General features: G+C 32.0%; 3 protein-coding genes across 5 annotated transcripts in view; 1 reads left to right on the forward strand and 2 right to left on the reverse strand.

The window, feature by feature from the left end:
* LOC148625168 (saccharopine dehydrogenase-like oxidoreductase) overlaps positions 1 to 6,755 on the reverse strand; it is a 24,885-nt gene extending 18,130 nt beyond the window's left edge. For both annotated transcript variants that reach the window (XM_088568494.1, XM_088568492.1), the window contains exons 1-4: positions 6,499 to 6,755; positions 3,478 to 3,584; positions 2,648 to 2,728; positions 202 to 331 (exon numbers count right to left, since the gene is read on the reverse strand). In XM_088568494.1, the coding sequence (XP_088424620.1) occupies positions 202 to 331; positions 2,648 to 2,728; positions 3,478 to 3,584; positions 6,499 to 6,676 (496 nt within the window). In that variant the 5' untranslated portion in view covers positions 6,677 to 6,755. The remainder of the gene's footprint in view (positions 1 to 201; positions 332 to 2,647; positions 2,729 to 3,477; positions 3,585 to 6,498) is intronic.
* Positions 6,756 to 6,993: 238 nt separating this feature from the next.
* On the forward strand, positions 6,994 to 15,541 carry LOC148625169 (DNA-directed RNA polymerase II subunit RPB9-like). Of its 2 annotated transcripts, XM_088568497.1 has the most exons (6): positions 7,031 to 7,166; positions 11,524 to 11,591; positions 12,908 to 12,962; positions 13,846 to 13,919; positions 14,379 to 14,505; positions 15,106 to 15,541. In XM_088568497.1, exons 3-6 carry the CDS (start codon positions 12,915 to 12,917, stop codon positions 15,166 to 15,168), a joined length of 312 nt encoding a protein of 103 aa, XP_088424623.1. In that variant the 5' UTR covers positions 7,031 to 7,166; positions 11,524 to 11,591; positions 12,908 to 12,914; the 3' UTR covers positions 15,169 to 15,541. The 2 variants fall into 2 exon arrangements, with proteins under 2 accessions (XP_088424622.1, XP_088424623.1); XM_088568496.1 differs by lacking the exon at positions 11,524 to 11,591 and having other exon boundaries at positions 6,994 to 7,166.
* Positions 15,542 to 17,192: 1,651 nt separating this feature from the next.
* LOC148625170 (uncharacterized) lies at positions 17,193 to 24,149 on the reverse strand. Its single transcript, XM_088568495.1, has 2 exons — positions 24,066 to 24,149; positions 17,193 to 21,195 (listed from the first exon to the last, which is right to left on the reverse strand). The coding sequence occupies exons 1-2, from the start codon at positions 24,109 to 24,111 to the stop codon at positions 19,415 to 19,417; spliced, it is 1,827 nt and encodes a 608-aa protein (XP_088424621.1). The 5' UTR covers positions 24,112 to 24,149; the 3' UTR covers positions 17,193 to 19,414.
* Between the last annotated feature and the right edge of the window lie 711 nt (positions 24,150 to 24,860).

Raw genomic sequence — 24,860 nt, forward strand, 5'->3', positions numbered from 1 at the left:
CTTGATGACAGTTGATCAAAAATGTTTTGCATGTAAATTTTTGCCTACGGTACTTGATATTATTTTGTAAATTCTCCAATGCCATATATTATACAAGTGCAATAATAGTAGTTTGACATTTTTGTATTCTTTGGGCAGAAAACAAAAAACAAAAAAAAAAACAAAAAAAAACATCACACTCGCTTGGTAACACTTTCATACCTTCAAATTTCTTTTGAGAGAATAGAACACCCATTTCAGCAGGGATACTATCAAATCCACAGGCACCAATCACATAGACACCAGATTCTTTAGCTTTGTTGTTATACATCAACTGCATCTTCTCTAAATACTACAATATAAGAATCCTTAATTAATTATCAATTAATAGTTTTTTTAAAAGAAGTCTAGGAATACACTTGACAACTAATTTGTGATAATCAATAATGTTCTTCATGAAATACTTCAAAAAAAAGCAATGTTGGAAGATTAAAGAGTTATTTCCCTCTCCTACCACTTCTAAGGGTGTTAACAAGCAAAATTAATTCACAATTAACACACAAAAGTTAAGAATTGAAATCCATCATAACATAACCCCATTCTGTATGCTAAAATTAACCTCATTCATTTCAAATATTATTGTATCAAATAAAAGAACAAAAATTAGGAAGCACTGAAGAACTCAAACAAGAGGCTCCAAGAAGCCAGAATCACTCACCTCGCTGAATTTTGCCTTTCAAAGGCAATAAATTTAACATTTCGATTCAAGAAGACTTTGGTAGGACTTATTATAAGGATCATTTCAGCAATTGAAAGTTTCTATCTTTCATAGTTTTCAAGATATTAGCAAAAAATTCTTTAAAAAAAATGTCATTTTTCCCCTTTAAATGACAATAACTCTTACAAGGAGTCCTTATAATAAGGATCATTTCAGCTATTGAAAACAATTGGCTGAATCTAACGGTTTTGGAGATAAATGTGAAAAACTACTGTCTTATCCCCTATGTTCTATTTTTAGTAACAGCGGCCATGATTTTTGACAGATAAAAAATTCCCACATCAGTTCTAAGCAAGATACCCCTACGAACATTCTTACTTCAAATTTTAGTTCAAATTGGTCAAGTAGTGTCAGAGGAGAAGTTTTTTTTAAACAAGAGGCTACAAGGAGCCTAAATCGCTCACCTGGTTGAATTTTGCCTTTCAAGGGCAATAAATTAAACAAGAAGTTGTTCAATAATTTTGACTCAAGAAAACTTGGATAGGACTTATCATAAGGATCATTTCAGTAAATGAAAGTCTAAATCTATCATAGTTTTCAAAACACTGGCTGAAAACTATTAAAAAAAAAAAAAAAACTGTCATTTTTCCCTGTCAAGGGCAATAACTCTTATCAGAAGGCGTCTAATAGATTTTATGCCTGAAGACTTTTGTAGTCCTAAAAATAAGGATCATTTCAGGAATTGAAAGAATTTGGCTAAACCTAACCGTTTTGGAGATATATGCGAATGCGAAAAACTACTGTCTGACCCCTATGTTCTATTTTTAGTAACGGTGGCCATGTTTTTTGACGGATCACAAAACCCCATTTCAATTCTATGCAGGATACCCTAAGGAACACTTATACCTAGTTTTGTTTCAATTGGTAAAATAGTGTCAGAGGAGAAGATTTTTGAAAGAAATAACATTAAAAATAGCAAAAAACGTTGAAAAAGGGCAATAACTCCAACATTGCTTCATAGATTAATTTGAAAATTTGACCGCAGATAGATCTCATCATGCTGAACACTTTTACCCCGTCAGAATGTGACTAAACCTAACTGTTTTGGAGATATATGCGAAAAACTACTGTCTGACCCCTATGTTCTAGTTTTAGTAACAGTGGCCATGTTTTTTGATGAATGAAAAATCCCCATAAAAGTTCTATGAAGGATACCCCAAGGAACATTCATACCAAGTTTGGTTCCAATTGGTCCAGTAGTTTCAGAGGAGAAGAGTTTTGAAAAAAATGTTAACAACGACGACGAAGTCTAAGTGATGGCAATAGCTCACATGGCCTTCCGTCAGGTGAGCTAAAAAGTAACATTAAAAATAGCAAAAAACATTGAAAAAGTGCAAAAATTCCAACATGGCTTAACAAATTATAACATAAATTTGACCACAGATAGATCTCATCTTGCTGAACACTTTTAACCAGGTCAGAATTAGCTAAACCTAATAAGTTCGGAGATATACGTGAAAAACTACTGTTGGACTCCTATGTTCTATTCTTATAAACAGCGGTCATGTTTTTCAACAGATCAAAAATCCTTACATCAGTTCTATGCAGGATACCCCTAGGAACAATCATACCAAGTTTGGTTCCAATTGATCATGTAGTGTCAGAAGAGAAGAGTTTTGAAAAATTGTTAACGATAATGGACGAAGACGAAGACGACGACGCCAAGTGATGGCAATAGCTCAAGTGGCCTTCGGCCAGGTGAGCGAAGAAGGGATGAAACATGTTGGTCAAAGCTTCACACTAAACAAAATATTATTCTACCCATTATGAACTGAAAATGCCACATTTTTTTTCTTGACAAACAAAAGAACAAAAAGAAATTTTCAGCATTGACACCAATTTTTACATCATTTTTTAACAACTTCAAGCTAAACAGTGTGATTTTTATACCTGGGGTTCACCACTTATGTCTAAGTGACTGGCACCACCTTCAATACAGGATCTTACAACCTTTTCACCATGAAAACGGTACTACAATATAAATAACCATAATTGTTGTAGATTAGCTAATATTTCAACAACAAAAACTATACTGTCAAATGTAACTACCAGTAACTGTTTATTTGTACATGTATATACTAAATAGATAGCTCAAATGTTGTTTTTTCTTCTATTTCATCCTGGCAATACACATTCAGTCTTTGTGGTATGTTGCATGTTGCTTACTTTAACTTGCAATTCTTAATAAGTAATAAAATCCAGAATTTAAATACAGTAGAAAATGTTTAATTAACCCTTACAACAAACAGGAAGTTGTTGCATGACTGTGCCAAAAAATCTTACACATACATTTTAATGTGTGAAAATTCATGGTACATACTGGTACACATGCTCAGACACCAGTTAAACTTATTGCTGCATGACTAAAGTTTAAAAAGTATAATAATAATATAAGACAGGTGTCCTTTTTTTTGTTTGAAAATTTCATTACAGAATACATGTATTATGATTACTATAGCCCAACTTATTTTTACATTTTTATGTATTTCAAGATATCAATTCAATTTCCTGCTTTTCAATTTTGCAGCTACATTTGTACACTGTGTCTAATCTCCATTCCATAATACAGGAACTTACTAGAAGCAATTCATTTTTGTTAAGTTTGTGAAAATAAGTTGATTAACAGAGCTGTGTCTAGTTTTCTAATGTACATGTAATACTTACAGGCCCTGATTAACAGAGGTGTGTCTAGTTTTATAATGTACATGTAATATACTTACAGGTCCAACACAATTTAATACTATTTTCGCTTGTTTTGCCATTTCTACCAATGACTCTTCACTGTTAGTATCTGCTATCAAAATTGGAGTGCTTTCAAGTTCTTTTCCTGTAATATATTCAAAATTTTAAGAGGTGTTCAAAAAAGGTGAATTGAGTGATAAGCCCATTTCTTCATTGAGAACTTGTGCAATGTAAAGCATACAGATATGTGTCCACTGTGATTGGCTGCCTAAAAATTAAATGATGACATTGAAAATCTGTCTGACAATTATGTGCACCTTGTCACAAAATTGGCCAGTAAGGATAAATTGTCTTATTCAGGCAAAAAAGTTCTGTCAAATCCAGTTTCAAAGTCCTTTGTGATTTTAACCCTACAGAAACTTAAGTTCTTCTCAATAAGTTTAATACACTCTTCACTTTAAATACTTAAACTTAGCTCACAATTAATTTGTGAAAATGCAACTTTTCCATAGACTACGGCTGATTGACTTCTCCGAAACTCTTGATTCAGCAGAACTCAAAAACAGCAAAACACTCAAACTGTTAATATCCTACATGTACATGGATACATTGTATGCATCTTCTATATACCGTAAGTCAATTAAAGATTGGAATGCTCTTTCCCTGCCACTGTAACTTACATGTATAAGTAAATCTTCAAGACTCTGTTACCTGACTAAATAAACCAAGTGGTTTTAACTTGCATAGTTATCTTTATATGGAATTTAATTATTTCTTACATATTTTTGGAAAGCCCAGCAAAGTGAAATTATCAGCTCTGCTATGTGTAAAAAAGGAAGTATAGGTAGTTATTTTTTTTTAAAGAATGTGCAATGATTGGAGAGCTTTCAAAGTCATGCGAAATTTGCATGGTCCCCAGAGTGTGATGGAGGAAAACCTGGTATTACAAGTTAAAAATGTAGGTAATACCCCAATCTAGGAAGGTGTCTGGCTTGGGCTCAAACCCACACTTGACAGCAAAAAAACTTTGAAATGAAGAAGATGTGCAAGAGTAATCAAGGGAACCAAGATTCCAGCGGAAATCAAAAGAATGTAATCCAATGACAAAGACCAGACATGGAAAACAGACATACACAACTAAGAACATAAAGTAACTAAAATAATACATACAAAGTAACAAAAGTAAGACTCCACTAAAAACTGGAAGCATGGACCAGGTGCACCGGTAAGCGTCCTCTGCTTTTCTAGAAACACCCGTCAAACAGTCTATAAAAACATGCAATGAAAACTTGACAAGAAATGTTTTATAATCCCTAATTGCCTGATATATCAGTAATTGACATGCCCCCAGGGTATTTAATGGTTGTATTATCCATTAATGGATGTTTCTAGCATTCAACCAGGTCCTGTAAAAGGGCCCTTTTTCAAAACAAGAGGTTCCCAGGAGCCTAAATCGCTCACCTTGTTGAATTTTGCCTTTCAAAGAAGACAAGAAGTTGTCCAACAATTTTGACTCAAGAAGTCTTTGGTAGGACTTATCACATGATCTTTTCAACAATTGAAAGTTTCTTTTAATCAATCATAGTTTTCAAGATGTTGACTGAAAACTATTTAAAAAATAGTCATTATTTTTCCCCTTTCAAGGGCAATGATTCTTACAAGGAGTCTGAAAACTTTTGTAGTCCTGATAATATGAATCATTTCAGCTATTGAAAGAAATGGATAAACCTAACAGTTTTGGAGATATATGCAAAAAACTACTGTATGACCCTATGTTCTATTTTTAGTAACAGTGGCCATGTTTTTTGACGGATCAAAAAATCCCCACATCAGTTCTATGCAGGATACCCCAAGAAACATTTGTACCATGTTAGGTTTCAATTGGTCAAGTAGTGTCAGAGGAGAAGATTTTTGAAAAAATAACATTAAAAATAGCAAAAATCTTTGAAAAGGGCAATAACTCCAACATGGCTTAACGGACTAAAACCAAAATTTGACCAGAGATAGATCTCATTATGTTGAACATGTTTACCCCATCAGATTCAGCTAAACCTAATGGTTTAGAAGATATATGTGAAAAACTACTGTCTGACCCCTATGTTCTATTTTTAGTAATGGTGGCCATGTTTTTTGATGGATCAAAAATCCCCACATCAGTTCTATGCAGGATACCCCAAGAAACATTCATACCAAGTTTGGTTCTAATTAGTCAAGTAGTTTCAGAGGAGAAGAGTTTTGTATAATAGTTAAAGACGACGACGGACAACAACAACAGATGCCAATTGATGGCAATAGCCTTTGGCCAGGTGAGCTAAAAATTGTATCAAATTCATGCAATATTCCCAAAATTTGGACTATACCTCCCTCATTTTTACTCCCAAATGGCAAATTTGGTGATATATTCTTTCCCACTATGCTTGGAAAAGGCATTTCCCAAAATACCCAGATAAACCCCTGTAATTGATTCCACTATTCTTATGGCCAGAAAAGGCATCAGTATCTAGTTTGCACCTTCACTCAGGAGCTTATTCTGAAAATGTGATTGAGAACCACACCAACCTTGGAAAACATTTGTTACAAAATGTAGCTTCAAGATTTTAATACAATTAAATTCATTCTTTATTTCAATTAGGATGGAATGGTTACAACATGGTGCCAAAATGTTTACGAAAATGACATACATGAAATCAGCTTATCAATGTCTGACAACTGAGTATTAGGATAATTTCAACTGTATATCAAAATAATTTATACCATACTGGAAGGTTATTTGAATAATATAACAAGGCAGACAAAATGAAAAGGGGTATGAATTTATGTTTCTTCAGGAGCATTTCTGGTATCTGGTATTGGTCTGAAATAAGAATTGCTCAAAATTGTTGTCAGAAATGATGAACATAATCAAAACTTTTAAAGCAGGTGCAGAGTATATGTTTAAGGAATCTCACATATTAGTGTTGGTCTATATATGATATGATTTAAGCACAAATAGCTTAATCTCGTCCTCAATAACTAAAGCTTAAAATCATATTACCATCTATATATATCATCCTACATACCAGTTGCCTTAGAAGCATTCGCTAAAACTGTTTGCAACTTTTCCATGGACCTCCCAGCTATTGCCCATGTCAACCCGCCCTCTTCGTCTGAAATCCTTGCAACCTCTTCAACAACAAATTTCCCGGTGAAGCCACTGGCTCCAAAAATAACAATATCATACTTCTGATCGCCAGGCATTTTCAAATTTTACTGTCACGAGGGATAAGTGATGCACAGCTAAAGAATGCTGACTACGTGCCAACCTGGAGCTGTCGGCAAAAATAGTACCGCTTACGAATTATACAAAAAAAATAAATGTCTTAAATTCATGTTTCTAGATTCGAACTCAACTAATTGTCACATTAAAAAATTATTGTCTTTAAATTGACTGTTTTAAGAGAACTGACTAAATATAATTCTTGCTGAAAAAATTATTAAATGCGATATTTAAAAGATATAGTGTTCTATCATAATGCATGCGAATTCTATAACATAATTTCTCGTCTCGAAACTGTGTAGTTGTAAATTAGACATACCGGAATGAAGGATTTTTGTGAGCACAAGCGACACGATTGTTGTGAAAGAAGAACGTTAAAGAAAGGATTTTTTTTTTTTACATCAGGATGGATATGTATGAACATAGTGATGATGGTCCAGGATTTGTTGGCATCAAATTCTGCAAAGAATGGTAGGAAGTCCTTTTGAGTTCATTTTAATGAGTAGGCTTGTATTTTAATATGAGACAGGTGAAACATTTAATTAATATGATGATGCCATTGATGGACAGAAGGTGAAACCTTATAACGCTCACAAAGAAACATTAATTAAAAACAACCTTGATATTTTTTGTCAGCTCCGATTTGATATATTATACCTGTAACCTTTAAATATAGTAAATTTTGTAATAATATATGTTCTAAACGTGGATCCGGAAACGGTCAAAAATGCTAGTCATTGACCAACAAATTTTGAAAATATCCGACGACCATTATCCAATAATGACATAAAAATTTGTCAACCCTTATAAATTTCAGTCTGTGTGGTTTTATTAGTGTATTAACATCCTGTCTACCTGTCTCCTAATTGTTTATTGGAAATGAATTGACAGGTGTGTGTCAATTTTAGCCGATGTACAGCCACCTGCGACTGTGATTTACCTGTAACTGATCAGTTAATTGCATACTTGAATTAATGGTACACATGCATCCCCACTGCGTAAATAAATTAATTGTTGTGACTCGAACAATTTCATACATTTATTACTTAATTTATGAAGAAAATGATTGAGATGTTCATCGATCATTTTCCCGCTGACCTTTCAGAGGTTACAAAAGCACATATAGTGCTGAAACTATGAATCAGTTGTAGTTTGTAATTATTAATTTGCCGATTGAATCTTTTAACGCAGAAGTCAACAGCCCATTTAAATCAATATACAGAATGTATTCGAGATTTCCTTTTACAAATAATCAACTGTTTTTCATCACTCAGAAGTTTTTCAGGTGTTTGCCGATGTGATGAAAAGGTCCGAGAGATACAATATTTTGTTTACATGTTGGAATGTCCATGTGTGGTTGAAACGGAACTCGTTCACTCGTTCAAATATTTTATAAAGGACAGAGTATGTAATGAAATAAAACAAATTCTAATATTTATCTTAAAATAACTACATGTCATGAACAAGTTTTTTGTTTTTGTTTGTTTTTTCAATCTGAGAAAGACTGACACAATTGTCTGCTGAAGTTTGATAAAATGACCAGCATTGCTATCAAAATTTCTGGACCCTTGGTCCTGAGGCATATACTAATTGTCATGGTCTGATATTCTATGAGCCGAAATGTCCGGCATTCATAAGGAATTGTTGGTTGTCATGGTCTGAAATGATTTTAGTTCAAATTGTTCGGCACTGGTAAACATTATGGTTCTTATAATTTGCAAAACGTCTGAAAAGATTTCGTTTATATAATTTAATTTGGCTTCATTCTGTTTCGATTTGTACTGTTTAATTATGTTTTTATTATTATTTGATTCATTTTATCAAATTGGTTTGTTTTGATTCTTTCTTTTATCAATTATTTTCGTTTCGATTTTGTTTCAAAATTTTTATGATCCAAGAATTATGGGTAACATTGATTACGTAATTTTCATATACATCTGTATGCCATTCTACAGACTATTATGGCCAACCCTATCTTGGAAAAGCTCTGATTTGATTTGTATTTAATTATCAAAACTGATTTGATTTGTATTTAATTATCAAAACTAGTGAATATTTTCCAAGAATGGATTAGCTCTCAATCACACATATACAAGTATACGCAAATGAAGCTGCCATTACACTGTTTTTCAGCTACTGAAAATGAAGGTACAAACTGGATCTTGATGCTTTTTCTTGCCATAAGTATACAGAACAAAGTTGATAATACAACCATAAACGCTGCCTTATATTATATACGCTGCGTATTATATACTGGGGTACCGTTAATCAAAATGATATTCTTCTGATAGAGTTACGGATCTGACCAGACGACGCTAATGTTATTTATATAAAAGTTGGACATTATTCTTTCCACATCTGTATATTATATCATGTGTATATCTTTATTTAATGATTACACCAGTGAATGTAAATCAGATGACAAATACATTTGTATCCATCATTTATTGTTGTTGTACACTTTTTCCTGTGCAGAAGTTAAACAAGTATGGAGAGCCATATGGGATACAATACTATTCCACTAAATAAATAGAAATATGCTGGTATTTGATTTATTGATGAAAATATAGTATTGGACTAAAATAACTATATAGAATCTAATTTTCAGTCTAAAAGAGAAATATATATATGTTGGAATTTAAACACTTTTAGTTTTTTTTAAGGCAAATTATTTCAAAATGATGTTATCTTATTTCAGTTCCTATTCAAGTAATTATTTTATTGAAATTGATTGAAAATTTAAATCATTTAGATTTTTTTTAGATCACTTAAAATTGATATACTGTAGCTTGTGATCTCCATCATTAAATTAATGAAACTTGCTAATTTTTAATTGATACATTGTACATGTAAATATTCAAACATTCTAATATAAGTATTTTATATACCATTTTTGTGCAACTTATTTTTCATTTGAATCAATTCTAACTTAGAAAATTTAATCATTTATACAACTTTTAATAAAATCAATAACAACAAAAAATGTCAAACAAAAATATCCATTCTGTACTGCATTAAAAGCAGATTTCAAAGCATCAGGATGATATTATTTTCTTCATTTTTTAGATAGCCTTGTACACCTGTATCATATATCGATCTCTCCGATATTCAAGAGTTATTAATGTTTAAATTTCCCAACCTGTCCTCATAACGTAGATGATTAATATCTTAGACCATTCTTGTTGCTGTTCTTTAAACTGATTCCAGTTTCTCTATATCCTTAACTGAGGGAGATCAAATACATGTAACATATTCCAGAATAGGATGTACTTAAGACTTATACAGTGAGACAAACATACATGTATTACAGTTCGTAAACTGAAAACAAAGATGGATAAGTAATAAAACTATGTGCTTTTCAAACAATATTACAAACAAGCTTATCAAATTTCAAGTTTGACTGGAAGGTTACACCTCTTCCAACTGCTGCTAGAGCTACATAATTGTCTGTATTATCATGATCACAACATCATATAATGATATTTATTATCTAGATCTGGATTGAAATGAAAATGAAACACTCCTGAAGAAACATGAATTCATACCACTCTTCATTTTGTATGTCTTGTTTTATTGTTCTGATAAACACAATTTTTTTTAACTTATTTTATTTTTATATTACATGTACTTTTGAAACACTGAGGTGAGCCACCTGAGGTGTGACAATTAACTGTACAGGTAAAACCCCCAGTAGGTACATGTACCTGTTCTGTTAATTAGTCCTTTCCTGTTGTATATTGGATACAGGTGATGCTGGGGGGATGGGGGTCTTGTTAATTAAGGGCCAATAAGCAATAAATACCTCGCATTGGATGTCAGGTATGAGGTGTGCCAGGTATTTATCAGACTATGCTGCAAGCTGTACTGTAGTTAATAGACAAAATGTGAGGTTTTTCATCAAACACCTTTTCAATCATGGAACATTATTCTGTAGGTTTTCTTTGTGTGATTTTTTTATTACCTCAGCAGAGATTTCTATGAATTCTAAACAATTTGTTCCATTTTCAAAACCCCCCTAATCATTCCATCCCATTGTCAATCTGTCCACATTTGATCCTTCTCTTAGTTGATCTATCCTTTGGGTTATACACTTGTACATACATATACATGTTTGTGTGAACCTATCAATCGGTAGGTCATTTCTACCAGGATGAGAACCTTTCAACACTTTTTCCATTTGAACAGAAAATCAGTCGCTTTCAGAACATTACAGTGACCATTGTCCATAAAAACCAGTACCTATTATCCCCCAGTATTCAAACCTCAAAATTTGTGCTTCAATCTCATTTTTTTGATTATTAGAGCCATAAATTTAACAAAAGATTTAATTGCAGTCTAAACAGGTAAAGGAATATTATATGACAGGTAAATAATCATGGAGGAGCAATCAGCTGATCAGGGTTATGGATGATGATTGAATTTTAAAATTACCATTGTTGATGCAAAATGTTAGTTACATTCCTTATAACTTTCTATCCTTTTTTTACATTTTCTGTAATTTCAACAGAACAATATATATGTACATGTATTTCTCAAGTTTTTTGCAATAGTTATAGGAAATACTACGTCTTTAAATGGTGATGATTTTGGAAATTTTGTATCAGTATTCTTGAATATTTGTTACATTACCCAAATATTTTACATTTTGGTATGCAGTTGTAACAGAAGTCTTCTGTATGTGCAAGTTTCTCAGTGATAATGGCCAGTTAACACTTTGAAATCTGACAAAGAAAACAGAAATCCCATTCTAACCATATAAGTAGTGTGCTATTCTTTAAATAAATGATGGAAAATGTTTGAATATTCACTAATGTATTCGTTTTTCTAGATTTTACGTGTCTATATCAGTGACCTATATTCGGACTAAGTAACCCTATAAAGACACCCAATTGCATGGTATGTTCATGCACTGGGCTCTGTAACTATAACACTGTATAAATGAAAACTCTATTAGAAACACATAGTTTATTTGACCAAGTACAAAGCCTTTGAACAAAAAACAATTGTGCATAACGCTTAATAACTTCAAAATTAACCAGTATCACAATGCAACTGGAAGTGACTGACTAACACCCTAAACGGTTGTTTACTGCGCCATATTTGTAGCTCGACAGAAAACCAGAAATACAAATTATTTCATGATAATTAAGGGTATAAAGAAGCCAAAAGGTCTGATTAAATCTAAACCAAAGAAAACGGCATAATCATAGATAAGTTAGAAGCAAAGAATGTGCAGACTGTAACAGTCTCAAAGCATAGAGAAGGTGTGCTACACACCTTAATGGCTATCTATAAAGGAAGCCACAAACTGTGCCGATGAACTCGCCTAAATACTAAATGCCATTTGAATTGACCAATCATTGCAACGATTGTTACTCATTTGTTATGAACTCAGTCTCCTCCTCGAATGCATGAAGCATATGTAAAATACAGAGACTCAACAGATAAATTTAAAACTCCGAGCTCAGCTCACTACTGTTAATATCCATAACGAAATCATATGATAATCACGTGATAATAGAAAAATCGTGTAGATGTAAACAGATTAAAGTCACTTCCATTACACAGTTAATGAAAAACATGGCTTAAACTTCAATAAGCACATTACGTTCTTCTGCTATAGGAGATTTATGGAGTCCTTTGGAGAACTTGAAGAAATATAGTCTATGAGAGTGTTGCATACATGTACATGTATAATTGAGTGAAATTTTGATATTCAAAACAAGAAAAAGAGAAATATTCCAATAATGCAAAACCTTCCTTGCATTGCATATGGTAGAACCTCTCTGTGATGGATTTGGCGTCCTCTTTCGATAGTTTTGGTTATAAGTACTTCTTATATACAACTAACATTTTGATTATGATCTTCCTACATATTTGATTTTAATGCTGCTGATGAGAGGTTACTCCTTGAAACACGTGTACAGCATATCGAAATTTACAATATACAAAACTGGTATTTTTTTGTATTTAGAATATTCAGCTTAATTTCTCAAGGAAACAAACTTCATGCATGAGGTTTTCCATTAATTTCACATGCAATTTACTTGTTACGCCATGAAAATAAAAATACACTGACAAAAAACCTACTGTTTTCAAATCAAATGTTCGGCTGAAAAATATCTCCAGTTTTTTTAAGTATATGATGTGATATTATTTAAATCTTTGTCTTCTATGTGCATGTATCAGTTGTTTGTGTTTTATTATCACAGTAACAACATGTTGTACCCAAAAGAAGATAAAGAAAATAGGATTTTATTGTATGCAGTAAGTTAATAAATTAAGTTTTTTGAATATGTAATTTAATTGAAAGAATCAACAGTTTCACAAGAGGTTATTTTGCAAATATTTTACACAAGGGGAACAACAAAAGAAAAAAAATCTTTATTTTTTAAAAAAAATTCTGATTGAAAGTCTTTTTTCAGTCATGTCTTGCAAAATTAAGAAATTGTTTGTTTGAACTCTTATCGATCTACTAAACAGCCAATCTTGCAGCTCCCGGTATTCTGTTATGTCGAGTGTTAGATCTAATGAAACCCGCTTATGGGTCACATGTGAGTGACCTGCAATCATGAATTTTTAATGATGCCATAAGTGGGTTGTGTAAGATCTCACAGGCGACATAACAGATACCCGGGAGCTGCAAGATCAGTTTTTAATTAAATTGGAACTCTTTCACTAAAAAAGACACATGAATGAGTACATATTAAAATCATGTTAAAATAACTGATATGTCCAATATTATTGTAATTTTTTTACACTTTCACTGTGCTATCCAGAAGCATAAAAATGAAGCTTAAAATTCACCATAATTAATACCTTGATTTCATGTATTAAACTTGCTGGAGTCGTGTTTAATGTATTAAGCCTCAAGTTAAAGGGAAATGTCTTCATGTTTTCTGCATTAATTTCTGGAGGTGTGAAAAAATACCTAGTTGCCCAGTGATTTCAAATTTTTCTAAATAAAATTCAAAAACATGCTTCCCACCAGCAGAATCCTATACATCCCCACTATAACCTACTTGGCCTTGAGCTATTCCAGACATCTCACTGTGTTCAGTGGATGGATTTGTTTCCCTGTAATACACAGTGTATATACCTTTTATACTGGTTTCTATCATTACAACCATAACTTTTTGTCTTATTTCAGTGTAGAAACTGTGATTATCAACAGGTAGCTGACAATCCATGTATATATGTCAACAAAATTACACATGAAGTTGAGTAAGTACATTTACAAAATTACTTAGGAAAAGGTTGATGCTAGGATTCAAGTATAAATTTTGCAATTAATATGAAGTTAAAACTCAAAATCTGATTTTCTGTCAACAAAAATAGTTCTGTTTTCCATTTCATTGTGTTGTAATGAACATACATGTTCAAATGTTAATGTACACAAACATATAACACTCATCCATTGTGTACTCTCTTTGCAAAGATGTGATTTGCTTATATTAAGTTTCTCAAAACTTGCTTCAAATTACAAAATAATGAAATATACAACCAAAAAAAAAAATATAAAGAGCTAACATTTCTACAAAAAGGAATGCCATTTACCAGTGTTCATTTTTATTCTGCACTAATTTCAATTTCCCTTTTATCTGTCCATAATTCATGAGACATTGATTTTTCAAGATGGTTTTGTTGCTAAAAAAATGGTGTGATTGTATTATCTTTTACCAGTGAACTGACCCAGATTATTGGAGATGTCATAGCAGATCCAACATTACCCCGAACAGAAGATCACCCTTGCCCTAAATGCCAACATAAGGAGTCCGTCTTCTTTCAGTCTCACAGCAACAAAGCTGAGGTAAGAAGTCCTAAGATCTGAAATATCCCAATTAACTGATGTCTTACTTTTCATAAGTTTCCAGATAAAAGTAGCAAGGTGTGATTTGTAGGTTGTAAAATTGACTTCTCACTTGAATACTCTTTGTATGTGAGGGATTGGGTATCCATTAAGACAGTGAAATTTGCAAACACTTACAAATTGTAAAAATGTTTCAAAAACTGCTTAATTTTTCAAATTTGGACATCATATTTTCAATCATTGAAACTTGATATGCTTATTAAATGTGGTTACACATGCTAAATCATCCATTAGACATTCTTAACAGCAGAAAAAAAATTCCCATATTAAATGTTTAATTTCTTATAGGACCTTGACCTTTGCTAGTGTTATTTTTGCAATTGCTTAATACACCTTATTGTAGCAAAATGAAATGTACATGTATGCTACAGAGATATGATATGAATTTTTTCTGCATGCAACTATTTTACTCAGTTTCTCCTAAGGGGAGATAACTTAGATTTTCAGAAAATTTCTCATTGAGTAACTAATTATTCTATTAGAAAGATGATATGACCAAGTAAACAAAAGATGTTATCCATTATGTTATTCATTTTGTAGGAAGGCATGAGATTGTATTATGTGTGCACAAACCAGCAATGTGTTCATAGATGGACTGAATGAGATTTTCCAGGGATTTTTAATGAAAATGTCAATAGTGTCTACTTTGATTAAAGCTATTGTAATGTAAACATTAGGGAAAAAATCCAGCAGTGTGTTCATGTAGGAAACATTTTTAGTTTACATGTGTACTTTTTGATGATGGCAGCTATGACTGTGATTTAAAGAATTCAGTTTACTTCATATGATGAAAAGATAAGAGTGAAATGTTACAACTCAAACAATTAATTAAAGAACTAAATTTTACAGCAAAACTCTGCAAGGAAAGCAACCTTTTATCATTTGTAGACAGCATCCATGATAACAGTGAGATGAACATATGTATATTTAATCATTGCCCATCTGTATGTTTTTACACATTAAAAATATTTGTTCACCCATTGATTTATATTGTGTCACCAATTTTGAAATAATGCGATGCATTAATTGGTCAACTGTTCTTGTTCTGAAATGTGTGAAATATCTGCCATAGGACATTAAACACAATCAATAAAAATAAAATTGTGGTGGTTTAATGGTATGGTGCTGTTGTCATTTATTGACCCATGGTTTATGTGCGAGTAATAATTTGTGGATTTTTATAAATGTTTAGTAGGTTCCAAACCATAAAAGAAAGGTTGGTATTGATTTTTGAGGTGATGGCCCATACTGTTTTTGAATAAGGAGCTAAAAAGAGGCTATAAGCAAGCAATACATAACTGAAATGTTAGCATATGGATCTCTATGATAATCATATTGTAACAAAATGTTCCTATACCACAGAGGTCAAACTTGGATTGATTTCAGGGGTAATTGATTACCTCCACCATATAGAAATTAGGGGTGAAGGGCCAAAAATGTTGTTTTACTGTTTCCAAACGATAGCACAAGTAAGGTGTATAGATCTTTATTATGATATAAGGTTCGATACCACCATAAGGTTGATTGATTTTTGAGGTAATAACCAATATGGGACAAAAGCAAGTAGATCACATCTGTTACTTTTAGTAGATGAATTGTTCTTATTCCTCTCAAAGATGTCCTTGAACGAACATACTGTAAAATTTATCCCCGAACTTAATTTCCCAGTAATTGAGCCTGAATAAAGGTGAATTTTTACAACATTTTATATAAATTATATAGTGAATTTAAAGTTTTTCAGACTATTAAAAACTGGTAGATAAATTTCTTAAAAATTTGTATGCCCCGGTAATGAACACATATCAGACAACAGGGGGTCACTGAACATTTCTTCTTGTAATAATAACAAAAAATAAAATTCCCATTTCACTTCTACAGAACATTTTCCCACCAATTAACTCCCCCTTGATAGAGGGTTTATAAAATTAATGTATGTAATTTTACCATATATATGTTTATTCCAAAAGATCTTTTTGTGTAATTTGAAGACAATTTTTTGCATCTTGAACAGCACATTGAAAATGATTTTGCAAGATGACAGAAAAGAATGCTCCCTGTAATAGGTTTAATATACATTATTAATATACATTGCAAGTAGATATCTATGTAATGGTATTACATGGTTCTGTACCAACAAAGTCTGGCAGAGATTGTGAATGTGCTTACTGTAGCCATGGAAAAGTTAGAGACCAAAAACCAATAAATTTAGGTTTACTGGCAATAACTTAAATAAAGGTGAATGAATATCTATGAAATTGTCCTAATAAGTTCCATGCCACAGAAGGAATGTTATGGTGGATTAAAAGATATTACATCCTTCATAGCATATGAATTCAGGGCTAAAGTAGTCTGGAATGAACATTTTCTTCAACTCTGTATAAATTTCTTATATCTTATGTCTTACAGCAAATTTTTAATTCTGGTCACAGTCTTGTCGAACATTACAATACAAATTAAGAGCTGTATCAAGTTTGAATGTTAATTTGACCAATTTGTTCAGATTTCTGCCTCTGTGGTTGTATGAAGCTGTGCATTAAGAAGCATTTTATTTATCAACAGGGAACAACATTTGGCTAATTTTGAATGTAATATATGTTATGACCAAAACTGAATGAACGAAAACTCAGTATACTTTTGAGATTTGTTATTCATAATAAAAATCACTAAGAAGTCACAGTAAGACACACTTACTTAGAAATAACAAAAAGAAAAAACAAATTGTAAAACTGTTCCTCCAGAAAAGACACAATCAAATCATAACAAAAATGTTGAATCAAAATAAGATACTGAAACAAAACAATAGAAAGTCTAAAAATAAAAATAAAAAAGGATGGGATGATTATGATGGGTAAAAAAACAAGAGGTTCCCAGGAGCCTGAATCACTCACCTAGTTAAACTTTGTCTTTCAAGGGCTATAAATTTAATTTGTCCAACAATTTTGACTCAAGAAAACTTTGGTAGGACTTACCATAAGGATCATTTCACTAATTGAAAGTTTCTATCTATAGTTTTCAAAGTGTGAAAAAGTCATTTTTTTTCCTTACAAGAGCAATAACTCTTACAAGGATTCGTCCAAACTTTTATCCCCAGACTTTTGTAGGCCTTATAATAAGGATTTTTTTAGCAAATAAAAGAATTTGTCTAGACCTAACCATTTTGGAGATACATGCAAAAAACTACTGTCTGACCCCTATATGCTATTTTTAGTAGCAGTGGCCATGTTTTTTTTTGACAAATCAAAAATCCCCAAACCAGTTCTATACAGGATATTCTAAGGAATATTCATAATTGGTCAAGTAGCATCAAAGGAGAAGTTTTTGAAAGAAATAACATTAAAAATAGCAAAAAACATCAAAATAGGGCAATAACTCCAACATGGCTTAATGAATTAATACAAAAATTTGACCAGATAGATCTATTCATGCTGAACACTTTTACCCATGTCAGAATTTGGCTAAACCTAATGGTTTTGGAGACATATACGAAAAACTACTGTCTGACCCCTATGTTCTATCTTTAATAACGGCGACCATGTATTCCGATGGATCTAATTGGTCAAGTAGTGTAAGAGGAGAATTGTTTTGAAAAATTGTTAACGACAGACACTAAGTGATGGCAATAACCCAAGAGGCTTTCGGCCAGGTGAGCTAAAAAGGATGGGATGATTATGATGAATATTTTTATAGGCATTTTGGCCACAATAGCAAAAGAAAAACAATATTCTGTGTTCAATATTGCAAGATCTTTTGCATTAGAAAATTTCATTTTGTTTAAATTCTAGGACAATATGACACTTTTATCATGAAGGGATGCTTGTAGATTTAGCAGCATTATATAAAGCAACCCTCATTACTAATACTGGTACTTCTGAACAAATATTGATGTATTTTATATCAACTGGTCCTGGGTAGTTTATACTAGCCTAGTAAAATGTAAACAAATACTCAACTTCACAAAAAGGGCAGTAACTCTGCCTATAAGAACTACTTACAAATAGCACCATCAAAATCAGCTAGAAAATCATACAAAACATTACAAAATATAAATGATCTCTTTGATCTAAGTATAAAATCAGACTCATGGGAAATATTCCATAGGATTTCTACTTTATCCTCAGTTTCATTTCTTTTAAATGCAACCAACTTAAATAGAATAAGAGTTCATGTAATATTTTAGATACAAAATAAAAAAATAAGATTTCCTAAAACCTTTACAACTCTTAGACTTTCTACCTGAAAGTTCAAACCTTGTTGCAGTCATATGTTATATCTAATAATTACTTAAAACTGGCCTAATCTGGTAAATTGACATATTCAATTTACATGTAATTCATCTGCAGCATTTTTTTAAGCAAGAGGGATACATGTATACAATATTGATATACTGTTCTCTAACTTGTCAAGAATTCAGATCAAACTTATTCCCTGATCTGCTGAGTTTTAAAACTTGTAAAACAGTAGAGATTCCAAATATATACAATAATACCAAGTAAAATGTACAAGTATCTAATTCAATGCACAATAATCTTCAAGCATCATACTTATCACACTGCAGTCAGGCTAGAACTTACCAGTGTTCAGTTTTAATGGCTTATACTTGTCTTTATACATCTTATAAAAATATGATAATCAATAAAAAAAAAAAATTACTGATTTCAGAGAATTTTCATAAAATTTGTACTGAAAAGACAGGATCAGTGTGGATAGTGTGAAAAAAAATCTTGTGAGACAATATGACAAACAAAATATAAACTAAAAATCAGCACCTGCTTCCTTATAAACCAGTAGCAATGACAAAGTTAACATAGACTTTTGTGCTTGTGGACACCTAATGGTGCATGCTCATAATCTAAGTTTTATGAATCTGGTTCAGAATGGATTCCAACATCTCAGTTTTATTTACGTACTCTTTTTCAGGCAGTTTTCGCTGATGACAGACTCCACCTGGGATTTGTGATATTACATTCTGATTCCTTTCATTATTATTAATGTCCCCTACAGCTATTTCAGATTCAGTAGAGTGACATCTCTGCCTTCCCTCTTTCATATGTTGTATAGGCAATTGTCTGTAATGTTTTTTTGCATTCAAAGTTTTGGTTGGATTAACTTGAAAACTGTTTTTGGGTGGTGATTTGCTTTGTCCCTTGTTCATATGTCCTTGCCTTTTCGGAAACCTGGCACCACTATCATGAAACCTCCCACTTTTAGGCAAACCCCACATATTGCCTTCATAAGAAGGGAAAGGCGTACTAGGATCTCCCCTAGATGTACAGAACCTAATATACTCCAAGTATCTGTCATAATGGTGACCAGTTGGGTACTCTGGATAACCTTGAGTATTCATATTGCTGTCTGTACATCCATGATTCCGGTTAAATGGTTGCTGTTTTCTTGACTTGTCCATTTGTTGCTTTTGTTTGTATGTTGGCTTGTGATCTGAGGCTTTGAAACTACTGTGATGTTTTTTGTCCAGTGACATACTTTCAGAAGTCTTGATTGAGTATTTATGTCTGGCTTTGTTACTGAAAACTGTAGCAGCTGATTGTGTAGGTGATGATTTAGTGGTACTTTGTTTGAAAGCATATTTTTTGCTGTCTGGGCTGATATTATTGTTAATATCAAGGCTATCAGACAGGACTAGAGGATTGCTGGCAATAGGTTGCTTTTCTTCTGGTCTCTTTGGCCTAACTTGGGATTTTTTCTCGAAGGTATACTTCACATTCTCATCAGTTACAGTGGGATTTTTCTTCTGAGAATTTATTTTACTGCTGTTCATCAAACTTGTCAATACTTCATCAACTTGCTTTTCATTCATTCCCAAGTTGTTTGTCTCACTCTTTTCAATCTTATTCATACTCGTAAATGAATCATGGGGCCTAGCTTTATTATCTTTTCCAGATGAAGATTGAGCTAAGATAGACTTTAACGTGTCATAGACAATCTTCTTTGTAACAGTTGTTGGATCTTTATGTTTCTTTTTAGCACTTATTACTTTTATTTTCCCACTAGTTATGTTGGCTGCTTTTCTAACTTTAAGTTTGGCTTTCAGTCCATGCCCTTTCTTTCCTGTAACAGCCTCATGATCAACTTTTCCCTTCCTTGCTTTTAATAGCTTTGATAGTTTTTTGGTTGTTTGGCCCTCGAATTCAGATTTTTTTATTTTATCTCTCTTATCCTTTATAGTGCTATTGCCAATTTTCCCTATCTTCTCTTTTGATTCGTTCAAATGTGCATTATTTTCCTTCCTATTTCTTTTTCCAGTTTCTCTTTTCTTAGGTGCATAAAAGTTTAAGTCTCCCTGCTTTTCCTCAAAGATTTCATTCCAACGTGACATATTTACAGGGTCTTCCCAGGGGTAATTTGCAACATCACATGCTCTTTCATACAAGTCATCCATGAGTTCTTCAGAGTAACGACAGCCATACAACAAAACATTAACATAGCAGTACGATAGTGTAATCAGCTGACCTTTTGGGTATCTAGACTGACATACTATCAGAAACTTTTTCCGTCTCTGCCAGGATGCTTCACTTTCATGGCCTCCTTTCATGGATTTTATTGCATTCATATCCATTGTCTTGTTGATATGTTTTCCTTCTTTTAAACCTTCCTCTATAACCATTTTTAGATCTACAAAAATATGATAGTGTTCATAAACAAAAATAATTTTTTCTGATATATGTTTGTAGCTCTACAGTAATAACTTAAAAGCATGTTTCACAGAAAACCAAGCAATATCCAAGAAAAAATTGTAACAAACCTATGTCTTGGAATTTATAGCCTGGTTAACAATAGTCCAATATTTTCCCAGAGTCTGTAAAAAATTCCACAGGCATGAACAATTAAAGAAATTTGTCATATGCATATGACATTTTATGTTTTGTTTGTATTCAAACACATCTCTGTCCATTGCAATATTTGACCATAAACATCTTGCCCGATTTTTTGGGTTGCCGACAGTCACTAAAATAGCTTTTGAACTTGTGCTGACTGTTCTATAATCAGATTATATGCAAATAAATCAATGGTGAATCAAATAGTTAAATAAAAAACCAAATTATATGTGTCAAAATTTGTGATAGTGTCCTCTTGCATGTGTTGACATTTACATGGCAATATCCGACTAGAAACAAGAGAGCAGATAATTTTTGTCATAAATGTTTTCCTGACTTTTTTTTCATTAAATTAATCTAAGCCTCTTTGATCAGACAAATTGTAAAATGTGGATTTTCCACCACGGAATATTTGTCCTGCAGTTTTATTCAAAATTAAACCCATTTATTCTAGACCCAAAACCCCCTTCCAAAAAAATTCTTACTTGGTATGAGAAGGTCAATTATAACATCCAGGGAATGAATTAAATAATATTTTCCACTAGCTTACATTTGTATATCAAGTAATGAAAATTTACACTTACTATTTCTAAGTTGCATTATTTCCGAACTGAACTTATAATACATACAGAATATTAATGCCAGGAGCTAAATGAAGCAAGATTGGATGATAACTTGCTTTCATCAAGTATTTCTCTTTGTTTGATCCCTATCAGATTTGGTTCTTTTTATTATTAAAGAATACAAAGCAGGAAAGTTGGATAGGTTGATTGATTGGTTGGTCTGATTTAAATTTGTATAATTGTATAGAGTACACGTAATGCAAAAATTATTTTAATTATTTTCAAAGTAAAAATGTAAATAATAGAAAAAAACAATTTTGACAGTTCTTTAAATAAAAGTCCGACCTTGATCAAGTATCTGAAAAAGCTCAAGAAATATACTGGCAAAACAGCTAAGATTAAGTAAATTAAGGCGATTTTATTACAAGTGTTTCTGTTGCCCTTCACAAGTTTTAATTTTCTCAGGATACTATTAATATGCTGGTTGTTAGAGAGCGTTTTCCTAGATGGCTTTTAAAGGCACTTTATCAAGCAAAGCCATAGTTTAATTTGTTTTTTTTTATAGTCTTTAGAATAGTTACTGATACTACAATGAAGATATGTTTATTCTTGGGTAAAAACTTTCTTGGTTTATCAGATTTCATTAAATCTTGTAACTTTGACAGTGTTTCAAATTAGTGGTGATTCAAGGTCCCAGAGGACCTTTGACATGTCAAGTCCTTTATATCGGACATGGATCCAAGGACTGGTTTGTCAGGCGTACATCCCCCTAAATTTGTAAGAAAAAAAAATTTTCACCACAAGTTTCACCCAACAATATTTTTTTGTCTTGCTTTGCACGGCATTTGATTAAATAATGCCCCCCACTAGACTTGAATCCTGCCACCCCTGTATATTGACACTTCATTGGGGACTTTTTGATTGTCCTCATGTGGACCTATAATTTCTCCTCGAAAAAGTCCAACCACTTCCACTCTTGAATGTAAATTTGAACCGATCATGGCAATGTTTGAATGAACTTAGGCACTGGCTATTTTTATGCTGAGAGAGGGCGGAGGAGAGGAAGGGACTGGGATTATTTTGAAAAAAATTTTCCAAATTTGAGAGAAAAAAATTACACAGTCACAGACATAAAAAAAATATGCATCAATATTTCCCCACTTACTTAACAATGAAAATTTTCAATTCTGGCTGCTGCTGAAAAAACTTGTGTTAATAAAAATTCTATAAAATTCATTTTCTAATATTACAAATCCAATTTGTAATATTACTAAATCAGGAATTTGCATGAATTTTTAATACTACTAAATAAATTTCTAATATTTAAAATGATTTTTTAATATTAGAAATTGATTTTCTAATATTACAAATAAGTGTTTTCCAATATTAAAAAAATGATTTTTTAATACTACAAATTTATTTTCTAATATTACAAATTGGATTTCTAATATCACAACACAATTTCTAATATTAAAAAATGATTTTTTTAAATTAGAAATTGATTTTCTAATATTACAAAATGGATTTGTTGTATTCAATGACGATTTTTTAATATTAAAAACTCATTTTGTAATATAAAAAATGTGACTGATTTTGCAATATTGCAAAGTGATTTTTTAATATTAGAAATTCATTTTCTAATATTACAAATTCAATTTGTAATATTACTAAATGTGAGATATTTTGTAATATTACTAAATCAGGAATTTGTAATATTAGAAAATGAATTTTTAATATTACAAAATAAATTTCTAATGTTAAAAAATATTTTCTAATATCAAAAAATGATTTTGTAATATTAAAAAATTATTTTCTAATATTACAAAATATTGATTTTTGTCCACTTTGGCTTGCCATAATAACACAACATACAACCCCAGCCCCCCACCCTTGAGAAGAAAATGATCTATGCATTACAAGATTAAAATGAGCATTAATTAAAAAAATTGCTAGTGGGGTTTCAAAATGAATGGGGATGATCAAGCATTGACCAAGAGATTATGCAATTTATGGACAGCAGTACGTTATTTGCTCATTTATTTCCGTATTTTGCACACGGTTTCTTACTGCCAAATGCATAAGCAAGATACAAGAACATACTTACTTATCCAGAAAAAAACTGCTTCGATTCTGTTCTGATCACATTGCATGAAGTAAAACTGTGCGTACGGAATATAGGTGGCGGGAAGTGAATTAACTCCCCTTTCCAAAAAAAAAGCACGTGTTGTTATTTCGTAATCGGGTGGGACTTGATAATCGAAAACTTCGACCTAGAACTGTTTACAGAACTTGACTCATACTCCCAGGATGATTTTTCTATTATTTTACTTAGGAAAATACCGAACACTATGCAAAGCAGCGATGATGACGCAATCAACTTCACTAAATTGTGCCACGCTCATGTTTGTATGTGATGCGCCGCATAATACAACCGCCCATTTAGACTTGTTCGCGATAACGTTAACGTGGATTGTACTAATACAGATATCCCCGATTGGAATGCATGTTTCATGAAATAATTGTAAATATTTGATATCTTTTTCCATTTTTTCCATTTTTTACATGTAATAATGTTTTGTTACTTGCTGTATATATAAACTGTTCATATATCTCATGTATTTGAGGAAATATAGGTATGAATGAATTATCACTGTATAAAGACGAGAACCACAACAGGTTGTCATTCGATTAAGGATCACACCCCTTGAAAAAAATAAAAATAGTATACATCAAAAGACAAAATCAGCAAACGGGGGAAATTGCGCGTTTCTTTTCTTGGCACTACTCTCCTCAAAACTTATATGGGTGATTTTTCCGCTTATAGGAGAGTTCACCAATCTCATTAGTGGTGTCATATTCACTGATTTGCATATCACTAAGTGTCAAATAGATTGGCAAA

The sequence above is a fragment of the Perna viridis genome, chromosome 2 (assembly GCF_037379345.1).
Source record: "Perna viridis isolate PV_CMFRI_1.1 ecotype Kerala chromosome 2, ASM3737934v1, whole genome shotgun sequence".
NCBI classification, from domain to species: Eukaryota; Metazoa; Mollusca; class Bivalvia; order Mytilida; family Mytilidae; genus Perna; species Perna viridis.